General features: G+C 43.4%; 1 protein-coding gene across 1 annotated transcript in view; it reads left to right on the forward strand.

Annotated features, from left to right (window-relative positions):
- Positions 1-18,800, forward strand: part of LOC118401577 (E3 ubiquitin-protein ligase RNF13-like) — a gene marked incomplete at its 5' end in the record, with an annotated part of 70,966 nt that overhangs the window by 30,593 nt on the left and 21,573 nt on the right. Inside the window, one exon of the mRNA XM_052475812.1 lies at positions 15,110-15,197. Coding sequence (XP_052331772.1) covers positions 15,110-15,197 — 88 coding nt within the window. The remainder of the gene's footprint in view (positions 1-15,109; positions 15,198-18,800) is intronic.

Genomic DNA, 18,800 nt, shown 5'->3' on the forward strand with positions numbered 1-18,800 from the left:
CATTGGCCTGGTCCTATTGTCCCTCCATGGTCCCTGGCCTTCTCAGGGCTCTATTGTCCCTCCATCAGGTCCCATTGGCCTGGTACTCAGGGCTCTATTGTCCCTCCATCAGGTCCCATTGGCCTGGTTCTCAGGGCTCTCTCAGGGCTTCAAATCAAACACAACGAAGTGGACATCGTTTTCTACAGTATTGATTATTTAAAAGCGTTGAATTTAGAACACCCATACGCATATCAGAGCTGCTGCATACGCCGATATACGAGTCCTGCCCCCTCCAACCGCATATTACGCACGGCAGATTTTTTTATCAAGAAATATCTTTGGTACATAAGTGGTCTAGTCTATCCTTAGAGTTTGGACTGTATTACTATGCTTACTGGATGGACTGGCTACCTTGTGCTGCGCTCAAAACTGTCTTTCCATGAGTCTGGGAGAGAACGTATCCTAGGTGATGCTGTTGGTTCTTTGATTGTGCCGGGCGACTTAGAGTTAGCCTACAATTATAGTGAATCTGTATTTGATTTTGAATAGCCTAGTAATAGAGCATTTAAAAAAAATACTTTCGTAATTAATAGGCTGACACGTTACCTTTTTCCCTGTAGAATATCTGAGTTTCCATATCCTCCTCCTTTCTCTTTAATTCCTTTCTCAAGCAAGTGCACAGAGTTGTCAACACTTTTAATGAAATATGTTTTGTTGTGAAAACAATATTTCACTTGGTTTCCCAAATGAAAAACTGGGTAGCTTTCAGGAACATGGTTGGAGAGCCCATGGCATACAGAGATTGGGCAGGATATCACCTGCTCCTCAAACAGTGGTTGATGCATGAGGTGACTGCGGGAAGACGGCCTCCATTCGCTATTTGAGTGCGTACATGACATGTATTTTCCCCGTTCTAAATTAGAACACATTTTACACGTTTAGTAAACTCTGACGGGTGAAAATATGATCACATGATTAGAGAATGGGGTGTGCCGCCTGAGGTAAGAAACAGAGCTCTTTTGTGACTTTTTCCAAATCCTCAACAGCCTGTAGTCCCATCAAGCAGACCAAACTTCTAATGTTCTTTATCATTCGCAACTAAATTAGCCAAATATCTCTAAATCTAGCATATAGGACCTGTTTCAAGTGATCATTGATACGCTCAACATAGCTACTTCATATGCACACTCACTCCAGAATGGGGGAAACATATCCATTTTAGTCAGCTAAATTCATTTGTATTACTCTTATAAAAGAATTGTACAGGACTTGTGCATATCTTGTCAGCTACACTGAACTAAAAATTTAAACGCAACAATTTCAAGGATTTTACTGAGTTCAAATAAGAAATCTGTCAATTTAAATAAATTCATTAAACCCTAATCTATGGATTTCACATGACAAGGAATACAAATGTGCATCTGTTGGTCACAAATACCTTTAAAAAAAAAAGATATGGATGTGGATGAGAACCAGTCAGTATCTGGTGTGACCATAATTTGCCTCATGCAGCATGACACATCTCCTTCTCATAGAGTTGATCAGGCTGTTGATTTGTGGAATGTTGTCCCACTCCTCTTCAATGGCTGTGTGAAGTTGCTGGATATTGGTGGGAACTGGAACATGCTGTTGTACACGTTGATCCAGAGCATCCCAAACATGCTCCATGGGTGACATGTCTGAGTATGCAGGCCATGGAAGAACTGGGACATTTTCAGCTTCCGGGAATTGTGTACAGATCATTGCTAAATTGCTATCAATAAAATGCAATGGTGTTCGTTGTCTGTAGCTTATGCCTGCCCATACCATAACCCCACCACCACAATGGGGCACTCTGTTCACAACGTTGACATCAGCAAACCGCTCGTCCAAACGATGCAATACACACTGTTTGCCATCTGCCCGGTACAGTTGAAACCCGGAATTCATCCATGAAGAGCACACTTCTCAAGTGTGCCGGTGAGCATTTGCCCACTGAATCAAATCAAATCAAATTTGATTTATATAGCCCTTTGTACATCAGCTGATATCTCAAAGTGCTGTACAGAAACCCAGCCTAAAACCCCAAACAGCAAGCAATGCAGGTGAAGTCAGATCAAGACCCTGGTGAGGACAACGAACACGCAGATGAGCTTCTCTGAGACGGTTTCTGACAGTTTTTGCAGAAATCCTTTGGTTGTGCAAAACCAAGGTTTCATCAGCTGTCCAGGTTGACTGGTCTCAGACGATTCCACAAGTGAAGAAGCTGGATGTGGAGGTCCTGGGCTGCGGATGTGAGGTCGGTTGGACATTCTGCCAAATTCTCACAAACAACGTTGGAGACGGTTTATGGTAGAGAAATGAACATTCAATTCTCTGGCAATAGCTCTGGTGGACATACTTGCAGTCAGCATGCTAATTGCACACTCTCTCAACTTGAGATATCTGTGGCATTGTGTAATATAATAATAATAATAATAATATATGCCATTTAGCAGACGCTTTTATCCAAAGCGACTTACAGTCATGTGTGCATACATTCTACGTATGGGTGGTCCCGGGGATCGAACCCACTACCCTGGCGTTACAAGCGCCATGCTCTACCAAATGAGCTACAGAAGGACCACATGTGTGACAAAGCTGCACATTTTAGTGGTCCTTTATTTTCCCCAGCACAAGGTGCACCTGTGTATTGATCATGCTGTTTAATCAGCTTCTTGATATTCCACACCTGGATTATCTTGGCAAAGGAGAAATGCTTACTAACAGGGATGGAAACAGATTTGTGTCAAACATTTTGAGAGAAATAAGCTTTTTGTGCACATGGAACATTTCTAGGAACTTTTATTTCAGCTTATGAAACACGGGACCAACACGTTACATATTGCGTTTTAGATTTTTTTTTGTTCAGTATAAATGAACTGGCCTACAGCCTATGGCATGGTGCATAGCCAGATAACATAGTGTACGCTGACTCCAATTCTGTTCTTCTGAAATACATTTTCTTCATATCATAATGCTTTTTCTTGTTGTTGACCTCACTAAAATAATGTATTTATTACGATGATTTATATTAAATTGACTTATTTTTTAAATCTATATATAGATGCTCTGAAGGCGTCAGAGAATTGTATGTTTGGAGGCCTGGAGATGCTGAAAGTGTTTGTTTATTAATGGTCAATAGCCGTGAGACCGGCAGTCGTTTGCATGATAATAACCGGCTGACAAAATGCAACGACTGCCAAAGCCCTAGTCGAGTCTCTCTATAATTGGTCATACACAGGTTACTAACCCTTCACTGAGGCTTCACGAAAATGCTATGTTCATTCAGTGTTCTAGTTATCCTTTTCGCTAACCTTCCGGCTTCCAGCGTGCTAAAATGAAGAGCGTGAAGCATTTTTGTTTCTGACCGTAGACCTCAGTTTAGAGGTTTAGACTTCAATAAATACTCTTGTCAAGCTAACGGTTAAGGAAATGCTTCATTTTAAAGTGCTTTTGTTTTATTGTCACCCGGGAATTACAGTAATTAACAATAATGGCTGTTCAATTCTGATCGAGGATGTTGTTACTCTGGTGCTTGTTTGCAGACATGTGGTGCCTTCAGGCTGGGATTAAGAAAAGAGCTGTGTGTGTGTGTGTGTGTCTGTCCATCCAAGCATGTATGTGTGCTATCGATTTCTCATTGTGAGGTTTCATGTCTCGGTAGGCTCTGATTTACACCTTTTTTTTTTTCTTCTTTTCATTCTCTCTCGCTGTTTCTCTCTCTCATTCCGCAGTGAGGAATGCACTGAATGTCCTTATCTCTGCCCATACAAACATTCTGTGAGCCAGTAGAGGTTGAATTCCTCTCAGATTCCAGGCAGACGACACACTGGCATTAGAGGAGAAGCAGCCTGAGTGTCCTCTCACCAGTACACGAGAACCCTTCAAGAACACTTAAATAACATGAAAAAAGTCACGCTTATAGAATACTTTTTATTTTTTATCCCCAAAGGATGCTTATTTGCAGTGTGGCTGGTGGCAAAGTCATTTAGCTGAGTCAACCTTTAAGAACACTGAACAACATGAACAAAAACACTAAGTCCTCTGACGAGCTCTTCACTTCAACCATCATCATAGGGTTGTCAAGGCTTTCCCCCAAAAACATCCCAATTAAGGGGCTCCCGAGTGGTGCAGTGGTCTAAGGCTCTGCATCTCATTTTACATTTACATTTAAGTCATTTAGCAGACGCTCTTATCCAGAGTGACTTACAAATTGGTGCATTCACCTTATGACATCCAGTAGAATAGTCACTTTACAATAGTGCATCTAAATCTTAAGGGGGAGGGGTGAGAAGAATTACTTATCCTATCCTAGGTATTCCTTAAAGAGGTGGGGTTTCAGGTGTCTCCGGAAGGTGGTGATTGACTCCGCTGTCCTGGCGTCGTGAGGGAGTTTGTTCCACCATTGGGGGCCAGAGCAGCGAACAGTTTTGACTGGGCTGAGCGGGAACTGTACTTCCTCAGTGGTAGGGAGGCGAGCAGGCCAGAGGTGGATGAACGCAGTGCCCTTGTTTGGGTGTAGGGCCTGATCAGAGCCTGGAGGTACTGAGGTGTTGTTCCCCTCACAGCTCCGTAGGCAAGCACCATGGTCTTGTAGCAGATGCGAGCTTCAACTGGAAGCCAGTGGAGAGAGCGGAGGAGCGGGGTGACGTGAGAGAACTTGGGAAGGTTGAACACCAGACGGGCTGCGGCGTTCTGGATGAGTTGTAGGGGTTTAATGGCACAGGCAGGGAGCCCAGCCAACAGCGAGTTGCAGTAGTCCAGACGGAGCTGGAGCTGGAGCTGGAGGCGTCACTACAGACCCTGGTTCCATCCCAGACTGTATCACAGCGGTCTAAGGCTCTGCATCTCAGTGCTGGAGTGGTCCTTCTGTGGCTCAGTTGGTAGAGCATGGCGCTTGTAACGCCAGACGATTGGTTCCATACCACACATGACTGTAAGTCACTTTGGATAAAAGCGTCAGCTAAATGGCATATATTACTATTATTATTATTAGGTGTCACTACAGACCCTGGTTCCATCCCAGGCTGTATCACAGCGGTCTAAGACACTGCATCTCAGTGCTGGAAGCGTCACTACAGACCCTTGTTTGATTCCAGGCTGTATCACAACCGGCCGTGATTGGGCACACAATTGGCCCAGCGTCATCCGGGTTAGGGTTTGGTCGGTGTAGGCCGTCATTGTAAATAAGAATTTGTTCTTAACCGACTTGCCTAGTTAAATAAAGCATGTAAAAAATGTAATGAGCGGTAACATGAGGATTTGTATCAATCGCGGGGATTTGTTTTGCCAACTCTGCCATTACATGTAGCCTACATTGTACATTGTGCTGTCCAAAACCACCACAACAGTCTCTAGTACTGTACAAAACCACCACAACAGCCTCTAGTACTGTACAAAACCACCACAACAGTCTCTAGTACTGTACAAAACCACCACAACAGTCTCTAGTACTGTACAAAACCACCACAACAGCCTCTAGTACTGTACAAAACCACCACAACAGTCTCTAGTACTGTACAAAACCACCACAACAGCCTCTAGTACTGTACAAAACCACCACAACAGCCTCTAGTACTGTACAAAACCACCACAACAGTCTCTAGTACTGTACAAAACCACCACAACAGTCTCTAGTACTGTACAAAACCACCACAACAGTCTCTAGTACTGTACAAAACCACCACAACAGTCTCTAGTACTGTACAAAACCACCACAACAGTCTCTAGTACTGTACAAAACCACCACAACAGTCTCTAGTACTGTACAAAACCACCACAACAGCCTCTAGTACTGTACAAAACCACCACAACAACCTCTAGTACTGTACAAAACCACCACAACAGTCTCTAGTACTGTACAAAACCACCACAACAGTCTCTAGTACTGTACAAAACCACCACAGCAGCCTCTAGTACTGTACAAAACCACCACAACAGCCTCTAGTACTGTACAAAACCACCACAACAGCCTCTAGTACTGTACAAAACCACCACAACAGCCTCTAGTACTGTACAAAACCACCACAACAAACCACCACAACAGCCTCTAGTACTGTACAAAACCACCACAACAGTCTCTAGTACTGTACAAAAACCACCACAACAGTCTCTAGTACTGTACAAACCACCACAACAGTCTCTAGTACTGTACAAAACCAACAACAGTCTCTAGTACTGTACAAAACCACCACAACAGTCTCTAGTACTGTACAAAACCACCACAACAGTCTCTAGTACTGTACAAAACCACCACAACAGTCTCTAGTACTGTACAAAACCACCACAACAGTCTCTAGTACTGTACAAAACCACCACAACAGTCTCTAGTACTGTACAAAACCACCACAACAGTCTCTAGTACTGTACAAAACCACCACAACAGTCTCTAGTACTGTACAAAACCACCACAACAGTCTCTAGTACTGTACAAAACCACCACAACAGTACAAAACCACCACAACAGCCTCTAGTACTGTACAAAACCACCACAACAGCCTCTAGTACTGTACAAAACCACCACAACAGCCTCTAGTACTGTACAAAACCACCACAACAGCCTCTAGTACTGTACAAAACCACCACAACAGCCTCTAGTACTGTACAAAACCACCACAACAGCCTCTAGTACTGTACAAAACCACCACAACAGTCTCTAGTACTGTACAAAACCACCACAACAGTCTCTAGTACTGTACAAAACCACCACAACAGTCTCTAGTACTGTACAAAAACAACACCACAAAACCACCACAACAGTCTCTAGTACTGTACAAAACCACCACAACAGTCTCTAGTACTGTACAAAACCACCACAACAGCCTCTAGTACTGTACAAAACCACCACAACAGTCTCTAGTACTGTACAAAACCACCACAACAGCCTCTAGTACTGTACAAAACCACCACAACAGTCTCTAGTACTGTACAAAACCACCACAACAGCCTCTAGTACTGTACAAAACCACCACAACAGCCTCTAGTACTGTACAAAACCACCACAACAGTCTCTAGTACTGTACAAAACCACCACAACAGTCTCTAGTACTGTACAAAACCACCACAACAGCCTCTAGTACTGTACAAAACCACCACAACAGTCTCTAGTACTGTACAAAACCACCACAACAGTCTCTAGTACTGTACAAAACCACCACAACAGTCTCTAGTACTGTACAAAACCACCACAACAGTCTCTAGTCCTGTACAAAACCACCACAAGTATCTTGCAATTGAATCAAAGGGCAACTTGTTTGTTTCCAGACATCCTGATATGCTTTAAACATTGTTTTAGTTTTTCTATAAAAAAGTGAGTGAAATCTGAAAATGAACAGGAAAACTCGGAAACCTGGGAAAAATTTAACCGGGAAAAACGCAAACTGAGTTTATAGGGTTGTTCTCTGACAATAACACCCCCTTTTGAGATTGTGCAAAGGCTTAAATCTGTTCCCTCTAAACAGTCAATGAAAATAAGATATTGTAACGTTAAAGTGTAATTATTTGTGAGGGTAGGTTATTGTAGGCTACTTGCTAAGCCTGCAAATTTAAAGATAACATTTAAATGTTACGCAACACCCACTTTCCCGGGCCAATATTATTTTAATTCGGTTAGGTTTCGGTTGGTAATGGCCAGATGTGCCGCTGGTAAATTGACCTGAATGTCAAGCTCTGCAAGGGCATGCTAATTTTAAAATACGGCTAGTCGTTATTAGCCTGGTTCTGGAAAGGAATGCAGGTACATTGTGGGCATGGTTTCCCCAAAGGCATCTTAAGGCTAAGTTCATCTTCAGAACCTTTCGTAGGAGCATCGCTAAATCTCTTGAGCTATTTCCCAAAACCATCGTTGTTAACGTTGCACTTGAAAATGCTTGGAATCTTAACGCCTGCCTCAAGACTACTCGTAGAACAGCCTAGTGCGTCTTTAGATGCTTCCCCTCCCTCTCTCTCCCGTGTCACTTTATACAAAGAAGATCTCTGTTAAACATAATCACATGGTTTTCATCTCTCTGTGACCTCCGATAACTTTATTATTTTTGTCATTTTATTTAACCTTTTATTTAACTAGGCAAATCAGTTAAGAACTATTTCTTATTTACAATGACGGTCGAACCCCGGCGACGCTGGGCCAATTGTGCGCCGCCGCCTATTGTCTTTGCAATTGATACAGGTCATGTATAAAATGCTTCTAATTAAAACTGAGATGACTGGCAAAAGGCAGTGTGCAATCAATTGTTCCATTTAGCTTCTTGTAGGATACTGTCTGTACTTTGTCTCAGTCTATTTCATGATCTGTATAACGTCTGCAATGATATACCGAATCTGGGATTTAGTGCATTTTTATTGGAAAAGCATTAGAATAAGCCACCTCAAAATGTGCAGGCGTAGCAGCTTTAATCTCACTAGGTGCTGATCCGTCATCAGTATTGTGAAATAATTCTTATGTCAAGGTAAGATTTGAATGGAGAAAGCTGACCTGGGAACAGCGCTCCCTTTGTTTTGATACTATCAGTATCGACAAATTCTTCTTACGACGCACTTTCCAGCGCGATTGGAAAACCGAGCACAGGTCATTCTCGCCGTGCAGCTGAAACCAAATCATGTGCTTGTGCCGCCAACTGAAAAAGTTGGTAGCACCAGTGGGAAAAGTTAGTCTAGAACTCTTGCCTCATTGGGTTGGAATTGTCTCCTCTGTTCCAGTTTGTAAGCGTTTTATGCAGTGGGAATGAAGGGGGTGGGTTGAGACAGCATCAGGGCTGTTAGACTTAACAAGAATGATCTGCTGGCTCTCTCTGTCTCTCTTCAAAGGCAGCCTCCTTAAGGAGACACACAAAGAACACACACACACACACACACACACACACACACACACACACACACGAATCAGAGCGCAGAAAATGACCGTGACTAACAAAAGGCTGCGCTAATGTCTGCTAGCATCTTGATTCTGTCAAACAACTCTTCGCTCATCCGCTTTGTCTGAATGAACAGTTACATTTTGTTATCTTAGCACAGCAACATAAAATTATACCAGACTATTATATTGGGTACAATGTGGGGAGTGAAAGCCTAGAATAACCTTTAGGCTCAGGGCTCAAACAAGCTATCGCTAGGCTACTTTGGTACATTCAGTGGATGGGAGGGGGAAGGGGGGATACACAACACAGCATCTCTGAAAGCCACTGAGAGGGCCACACATCCATTATTTATCTCAACAGATGAGGTTCGCTGCTCCGGCTATCAGGGCTCACAGTGAGTTCCGTGTGACTGAGAGAACCTGATTTCTCAGCTCTCTTCATGGTTTATTTTGATACAGTATTTCCCTGTGCCTCACTCTCACTTGCAATTTACACCAAGGATAACACATCTTTACCCCAAATCATTTATGAGGGGACTTCGTAGAAGGATTTTATTCCTTTTTATGTTTTGTTTTTGTAAGTGAAGTTGGATTAGGCATCTACAGTGATTCAAGCGTCTAATATGACATTTGTTTTTCGTTTTGCAATTGTAGCATCCTTACACACTACACTTACATCCTTTCACTTACACACTTCACATACACACTACACTTATATCCTTTCACACACTACACTTACATCCTTTCACTTACACACTTCACATACACACTACACTTATATCCTTTCACACACTACACTTACATCCTTTCACTTACACACTACACTTACACACTACACTTACATTCTTTCACTTACACACTACACTTACACACTACACTTACATTCTTTCACTTACACACTACACTTACACACTACACTTACATTCTTTCACATACACACTACACTTATATCCTTTCACACACTACACTTACATCCTTTCACTTACACACTTCACTTACACACTTCACTTACACACTACACTTATATCCTTTCACACACTACACTTACACACTACACTTACATTCTTTCACTTACACACTTCACTTACACACTACACTTACACACTTCACTTACACACTACACTTACACACTTCACTTACACACTACACTTACACACTACACTTACATCCTTTCACTTAGTCTAATTGTACATTTAAGTATTTGATTTGGTCTTGATTGAATTTAAAGCCTATGATCTGTGTAGTTAGGGGAAGGTGTGGGGTCTTGGCCTCTCCATTAACTGGACATTTAAAGACCGTAGTGTGTTTATGCAAAAATTTGGCTGTAGCTAAAAGGTGTGTGCATGTGTGTTCGGGCGAGTGTATGTGCGCGTGTGTGTGTGCGTGCGTGCGTGTTCGGGCGAGTGTGTGTGTGTGTGTGCGTGTTTGGGCGAGTGTGTGTGTTTGGGCGAGTGTGTGTGTTTGTGCAAGTGTGTGTGCGCGCGTGCGTGTTCGGGCAAGTGTGTGTGTGTGTGTGTGTGTGTGTGTGTGTGTGTGTGTGTGTGTGTGTGTGTGCGCGCACACACGCGCATTCGGGTGTGTGAGTGTGTGCGTGTTCGGGCGAGAGAGAGAAACTAGTACAGACTACAGCAGGGTGGAAGGGGGGGGGGGGAACTCTAGTTTACCACACTTACTGTGACAGTCTGTTTGGCTGTCTACTCTGTGAGTAAAGGAAACAGGCAATTGCCTTTTTACACACACACACACACACACACACACACACACACACACACACACACACACACACACACACACACACACACACACACACACACACACACACACACACACACACACACACACACACACACACACACACACAACAATATCACAGGCTTCTTCAACAATTCCAACCATGACTTAAACTGGAATACTGCACCAACCATAACAGGTTGCCCTGCCAACCCAGCCTGCGTGCGTGCGTGCGTGCGTATAGATCATGATGATCCACACAGAGAAAGACCATGCAGGTCTGAACAAAATGGCTGCCAAACAGAAAATACCTCAACTAAGCATGGAAGTATGCATATACAGTGCATTCGGAAAGTATTCAGACCCCTTGACTTTTTCCACATTTTGTTACGTTACAGCCTTATTCTAAAATGTATTTTAATCTACACACAATACCCCATAATGACATCACAATACCCATGATGACATCACAATTCCCCATAATGACAAAGCAAAAGCAGGTTTTTAGAAATGTTTGAAAATGTATTAAAAATTTTAAAAACTGATTACATTTACATAAGAACTTAGACCCTTTGCTTTGTTGAAGCACCTTTTGGCAGCGATTACAGACTCAATTCTTCTTTGGTTTGACGCTACAAGCTTGGCACACCTGTATTTGGGGAGTTTCTCCCCATTCTTCTCTGCCAATCCTCTCAAGCTCTGTCAGGTTGAATGGGAGCATCGCTTCACAGCTATTTTCAAGTCGATGCAGAGATGTTAGATTGGCTTCAAGTCCGGGCTCTGACTGGGCCACTCAAGGGACATTCAGAGACTTGTCCCGAAGCCACTCTCACATTTGTCTTGGCTGTGTGCTTAGTAGGGTTGCACATTTTAGGGGAATATTCAGAGGTGTAAACTTTCCATTGGAATTAACGGGAATATATGGGAATTGATGGAAATATATGCAAATTAATACCATTTTAAATGTTTTTTTTTTGCATTGGATATATTTTACCATATCATATGGAGACAGAAACATAAACATTTCAACTTATAATATATATATATACAGTGGGGCAAAAAAGTATTTAGTCAGCCACCAATTGTGCAAGTTCTCCCACTTAAAAAAGATGAGGCCTGTAATTTTCATCATAGGTACACTTCAACTATGACAGACAAAATGAGAAGAAAAAAAATCCAGAAAATCACATTGTAGGATTTTTAATTAATTTATTTGCAAATGATGGTGGAAAATAAGTATTTGGTCACCTACAAACAAGCAAGATTTCTGTCTCTCACAGACCTGTAACTTCTTCTTTAAGAGGCTCCTCTGTCCTCCACTCGTTACCTGTATTAATGGCACCTGTTTGAACTCGTTATCAGTATAAAAGACACCTGTCCACAACCTCAAACAGTCACACTCCAAACTCCACTATGGCCAAGACCAAAGAGCTGTCAAAGAACACCAGGAACCAAATTGTAGACCTGCACCAGGCTGGGAAGACTGAATCTGCAATAGGTAAGCAGCTTGGTTTGAAGAAATCAACTGTGGGAGCAATTATTAGGAAATGGAAGACCTACAAGACCACTGATAATCTCCCTCGATCCGGGGCTCCACGCAAGATCTCACCCTGTGGGGACAAAATGTTCACCAGAACGGTGAGCAAATATCCCAGAACCACACGGGGGGGACCTAGTGAATGATCTGCAGAGAGCTGGGACCAAAGTAACAAAGCCTACCATCAGTAACACACTACGCCGCCAGGGACTCAAATTCTGCAGTGCCAGACGTGTCCCCCTGCTTAAGCCAGTACATGTCCAGGCCCGTCTGAAGTTAGCTAGAGAGCATTTGGATGATCCAGAAGAAGATTGGGAGATTGTCATATGGTCAGATGAAACCAAAATATAACTTTTTGGTAAAAACTCAACTCGTCGTGTTTGGACGACAAAGAATGCTGAGTTGTATCCAAAGAACACCATATCTACTGTGAAGCATGGGGGTGGAAACATCATGCTTTGGGACTGTTTTTCTGCAAAGGGACCAGGACGACTGATCCGTGTAAAGGAAAGAATGAATGGGGACATGGATCGTGAGATTTTGAGTGAAAACCTCCTTCCATCAGCAAGGGCATTGAAGATTAAACGTGGCTGGGTCTTTCAGCATGACAATGATCCCAAACACACCGCCCGAGCAACGAAGGAGTGGCTTCGTAAGAAGCATTTCAAGGTCCTGGAGTAGCCTAGCCAGTCTCCAGATCTCAACCCCATAGAAAATCTTTGGAGGGAGTTGAAAGTCCGTGTTGCCCAGCAACAGCCCCAAAACATCACTGCTCTAGAGGATATCTGCATGGAGGAATGGGCCAAAATACCAGCAACAGTGTGTGAAAACCTTGTGAAGACTTACAGAAAACGTTTGACCTCTGTCATTGCCAACAAAGGGTATATACCAAAGTATAGAGAAATACCAAATACTTATTTTCCACCATAATTTGCAAATAAATTCATTAAAAATCCTACAATGTGATTTTCTGGATTTTTTCCCCCCCTTATTTTGTCTGTCATAGTTGAAGTGTACCTATGATGAAAATTACAGGCCTCTCATCTTTTTAAGTGGGAGAACTTGCACAATTGGTGGCTGACTAAATACTTTTTTGCACCATTGTATTCTGAGAGTCCTTTAGGTGCCTTTTTGGCAAACTCCAAGCAGGGTGTCATGTGCCTTTTACTGAGGAGTGTCTCCCGTCTGGTCACTCTACCATAAAGGACTGATTGGTGGAGTGCTGCAGAGATGGTTGTCCTTCTGGAGGGTTCTCCCATTTCCACAGAGGAGCTCTGGCAGAGTGACCATCGGGTTCTTCGTCACCTCCCTGACCAAGGACCTTCAGAAATGTTTTGGTACCCTTCCCCAGATCAGTGCCTCGACACAATCCTGTCTCAGAGCTCTACGGACAATTCCTTCGACCTGACATGCACTGTCAACTGTGGGACCTTATATAGACGGGTGTGTGCCTTTCCAAATCATGTCCAATTAATTGAATTTACCACAGGTGGACTCCAATCAAAGTAATAGAAACATCTCCAAGATGATCAATGGAAACAGGATGCACCTGAGCTCAATTTCAGGGCTCAAAGCAAAGGGTCTGACTTCTTATGTAAATAATATATTTCTGTTTTGATGAGTTGGAATGAGGGCAAAATTGGCAGAGGTGTTGGGGACCGTAGCCTGTTTTCTTCTTCTTTTTCTCACCAGAGATGGTTACTGCAGTATGGATACAGTATGGAGATGGTTACTACAGTATGGATATAGAGATAGTTACTGCAGTATGGATACAGTATGGAGGTGGTTACTACAGTATGGATATAGAGATAGTTACTGCAGTATGGATACAGTATGGAGATGGTTACTACAGTATGGATATAGAGATAGTTACTGCAGTATGGATACAGTATGGAGATGGTTACTACAGTATGGGGATAGTTACTGCAGTGTGGATATAGAGATAGTTACTGCAGTATGGATATAGAGATAGTTACCGCAGTATGGATATAGAGATAGTTACTGCAGTATGGATACAGTATGGAGATAGTTACTGCAGTATGGATACAGTATGGAGATAGTTACTACAGTATGGGGATAGTTACTACAGTATGGGGATAGTTACTGCAGTATAGAGATAGTTACTGCAGTATGGAGATGGTTACTACAGTATGGATATAGAGATAGTTACTGCAGTATGGATACAGTATGGAGATAGTTACTACAGTATGGATATAGAGATAGTTACTACAGTATGGGGAGAGTTACTGCAGTATGGAGATAGTTATTGCAGTATGGGGATAGTTACTGCAGTATGGATACAGTATGGAGATGGTGACTACAGTATGGATATAGAGATAGTTACTACAGTATAGATACAGTATGGGTACAGTATGTATACATTATAGAGATAGTTACTACAGTATAGAGATAATTATTACTGTATAGGGATAGTTACTACAGTATGGAGATAGTTACTAAAGTATGGATACAGTATGGAGATAGTTATTACATTATATAGATAGTTACAACAGTAAAGAGATAGTTACTACAGTATGGATGCAGTATAGATACAGTATGGGTACAGTATGTATACATTATAGAGATAGTTACTACAGTATGGATACAGTATGGAGATAGTTACTGCAGTATGGGGATAGTTACTACAGTATGGAGATAGTTACGACAGTATGGATACAGTATAGAGATAGTTACTACAGTATGTAGATAGTTACGACAGTATGGATACAGTATGGAGATGGTTACTACAGTATGGATACAGTATGGAGATAGTTACTGCAGTATGGATACAGTATAGAGATAGTTACTACAGTATGGATACAGTATAGAGATAGTTACTACAGTATGGGGATAGCTACTGTCTGATCCTGAGCCTGTGAATATAAGCTGTTCTGTGGTGGTCCAAGTGTTTAGGTGGGCTGGCTGAACGCTCACTGATCCATAGGAATCACACACACTGAACACAAATATTTTCTCTCCCGCAGGTGCTTAATGCCCAGAAGGCCGGGTACAAGTCGGCCATTGTTCACAACGTGGACTCTGATGACTTAATCAGCATGGGATCCAATGATCGTAAGTCCCCCCCCACCTGACAATCCTCCTCTGCACAATCACACAAATCAAACCATATCAAATTTATTTATATAGCCCTTCGTACATCAGCTGATATCTCAAAGTGCTGTACAGAAACCCAGCCTAAAACCCCAAACAGCAAGCAATGCAGGTGTAGAAGCACGGTGGCTAGGAAAAACTCCCTAGAAAGGCCAAAACCTCGGAAGAAAACTTGAGGGGAACCAGGCTATGTGGGGTGCTCTACAACATCCGCAGAGTACGACCCTGCCTCACACAGGAAGCGGCGCAGGTCCTAATCCAGGCACTTGTCATCTCCCGTCTTGATTACTGCAACTCGCTGTTGGCTGGGCTCCCTGCCTGTGCCATTAAACCCCTACAACTCATCCAGAACGCCGCAGCCCGTCTGGTGTTCAACCTTCCCAAGTTCTCTCACGTCACCCCGCTCCTCCGCTCTCTCCACTGGCTTCCAGTTGAAGCTCGCATCCGCTACAAGACCATGGTGCTTGCCTACGGAGCTGTGAGGGGAACGGCACCTCAGTACCTCCAGGCTCTGATCAGGCCCTACACCCAAACAAGGGCACTGCGTTCATCCACCTCTGGCCTGCTCACCTCCCTACCACTGAGGAAGTACAGTTCCCGCTCAGCCCAGTCAAAACTGTTCGCTGCTCTGGCCCCCAATGGTGGAACAAACTCCCTCACGACGCCAGGACAGCGGAGTCAATCACCACCTTCCGGAGACACCTGAAACCCCACCTCTTCAAGGAATACCTAGGATAGGGTAAGTAATCCTTCTCACCCCCCCCCCCTAAAAAGATTTAGATGCACTATTGTAAAGTGGCTGTTCCACTGGATGTCATAAGGTGTATGCACCAATTTGTAAGTCGCTCTGGATAAGAGCGTCTGCTAAATGACTTAAATGTAAATGTAAATGTGGGTGGCCAGTCCTCTTCTGGCTGTGCCGGGTGGAGATTATAACAGAACATGGCCAAGATGTTCAAATGTTCATAAATGACCAGCATGGTCGAATAATAGTAAGGCAGAACAGTTGAAACTGGAGCAGCAGCATGGCCAGGTGGACTGGGGACAGCAAGGAGTCATCATGTCAGGTAGTCCTGGGGCATGGTCCTAGGGCTCAGGTCAGATGAAACTGGAGCAGCAGCATGGCCAGGTGGACTGGGGACAGCAAGGAGTCATCATGTCAGGTAGTCCTGGGGCATGGTCCTAGGGCTCAGGTCCTCAGAGAGAGAGAAAGAAAGGAGAGAATTAGAGAACGCACACTTAGATTCACACAGGACACCGAATAGGACAGGAGAAGTACTCCAGATATAACAAACTGACCCTAGCCCCCCGACACAAACTACTGCAGCATAAATACTGGAGGCTGAGACAGGAGGGGACAGGAGACACTGTGGCCCCATCCGAGGACACCCCCGGACAGGGCCAAACAGGAAGGATATAACCCCACCCACTTTGCCAAAGCACAGTCCCCACACCACTTGAGGGATATCTTCAACCTCCAACTTACCATCCTGAGACAAGGCTGAGTATAGCCCACAAAGATCTCCGCCACGGCACAGCCCAAGTGGGGTGGGGGGGCGCCAACCCAGACAGGATGACCACAACAGTGAATCAACCCACTCAGGTGACGCACCCCCTGCAGGGACGGCATGAGAGAGCCCCAGCAAGCCAGTGACTCAGCCCCTGTAATAGGGTTAGAGGCAGAGAATCCCAGTGGAGAGAGGGGAACCGGCCAGGCAGAGACAGCAAGGGCGGTTCGTTGCTCCAGAGCCTTTCCGTTCACCTTCCCACTCCTGGGCCAGACTACACTCAATCATATGACCCACTGAAGAGATGAGTCTTCAGTAAAGACTTAAAGGTTTAGACCGAGTTTGCTTCTCTGACATGGGTAGGCAGACCGTTCCATAAAAATGGAGCTCTATAGGAGAAAGCCCTGCCTCCAGCTGTTTGCTTAGAAATTCTAGGGACAATTAGGAGGCCTGCGTCTTGTGACCGTAGCGTACGTGTAGGTATGTACGGCAGGACCAAATCAGAAAGATAGGTAGGAGCAAGCCCATGTAATGCTTTGTAGGTTAGCAGTAAAACCTTAAAATCAGCCCTTGCTTTGACAGGAAGCCAGTGTAGAGAGGCTAGCACTGGAGTAAAACATGCAGCAGCACTACACACGGTCATCTGTTCATTTGGGGAGTAGAGGGGTAGTATATTAGTGGAGTATTATAGTAGAGGGGTAGTGGAGTATTATAGTAGAGGGGTAGTGGAGTATTATAGTAGAGGGGTAGTGGAGTATTATAGTAGAGGGGTAGTGGAGTATTATAGTAGAGGGGTAGTGGAGTATTATAGTAGAGGGGTAGTGGAGTATTATAGTAGAGGGGTAGTGGAGTATTATAGTAGAGGGGTAGAGGGGTAGTGGAGTATTATAGTAGAGGGGTAGTGGAGTATTATAGTAGAGGGGTAGTGGAGTATTATAGTAGAGGGGTAGTGGAGTATTATAGTAGAGGGGTAGTGGAGTATTATAGTAGAGGGGTAGTGGAGTATTATAGTAGAGGGGTAGTGGAGTATTATAGTAGAGGGGTAGTGGAGTATTATAGTAGAGGGGTAGTGGAGTATTATAGTAGAGGGGTAGTATATTATTATAGTAGAGGGGTAGTATATTAGTGGAATATTATAGTAGAGGGGTAGTATATTAGTGGAGTATTATAGTAGAGGGGTAGTATATTAGTGGAGTATTATAGTAGAGGGGTAGTATATTAGTGGGGTAGTGGAGTATTATAGTAGAGGGGTAGTGGAGTATTATAGTAGAGGGGTAGTGGAGTATTATAGTAGAGGGGTAGTGGAGTATTATAGTAGAGGGGTAGTGGAGTATTATAGTAGAGGGGTAGTATATTAGTGGAGTATTATAGTAGAGGGGTAGTATATTAGTGGGGTAGTGGAGTATTATAGTAGAGGGGTAGTATATTAGTGGAGTATTATAGTAGAGGGGTAGTATATTAGTGGAGTATTATAGTAGAGGGGTAGTATATTAGTGGAGTATTATAGTAGAGGGGTAGTATATTAGTGGGGTAGTATAGTAGAGGGGTAGTATATTAGTGGAGTATTATAGTAGAGGGGTAGTGGAGTATTATAGTAGAGGGGTAGTGGAGTATTATAGTAGAGGGGTAGTGGAGTATTATAGTAGAGGGGTAGAGGGGTAGTGGAGTATTATAGTAGAGGGGTAGTGGAGTATTATAGTAGAGGGGTAGTGGAGTATTATAGTAGAGGGGTAGTGGAGTATTATAGTAGAGGGGTAGTGGAGTATTATAGTAGAGGGGTAGAGGGGTAGTGGAGTATTATAGTAGAGGGGTAGTGGAGTATTATAGTAGAGGGGTAGTGGAGTATTATAGTAGAGGGGTAGTATATTAGTGGGGTAGTGGAGTATTATAGTAGAGGGGTAGTATATTAGTGGGGTAGTGGAGTATTATAGTAGAGGGGTAGTATATTAGTGGGGTAGTGGAGTAGTATAGTAGAGGGGTAGTATATTAGTGGGGTAGTGGAGTATTATAGTAGAGGGGTAGTATATTAGTGGGGTAGTGGAGTATTATAGTAGAG

This window comes from Oncorhynchus keta, chromosome 22 (genome assembly GCF_023373465.1).
Source record: "Oncorhynchus keta strain PuntledgeMale-10-30-2019 chromosome 22, Oket_V2, whole genome shotgun sequence".
NCBI lineage: Eukaryota > Metazoa > Chordata > Actinopteri > Salmoniformes > Salmonidae > Oncorhynchus > Oncorhynchus keta.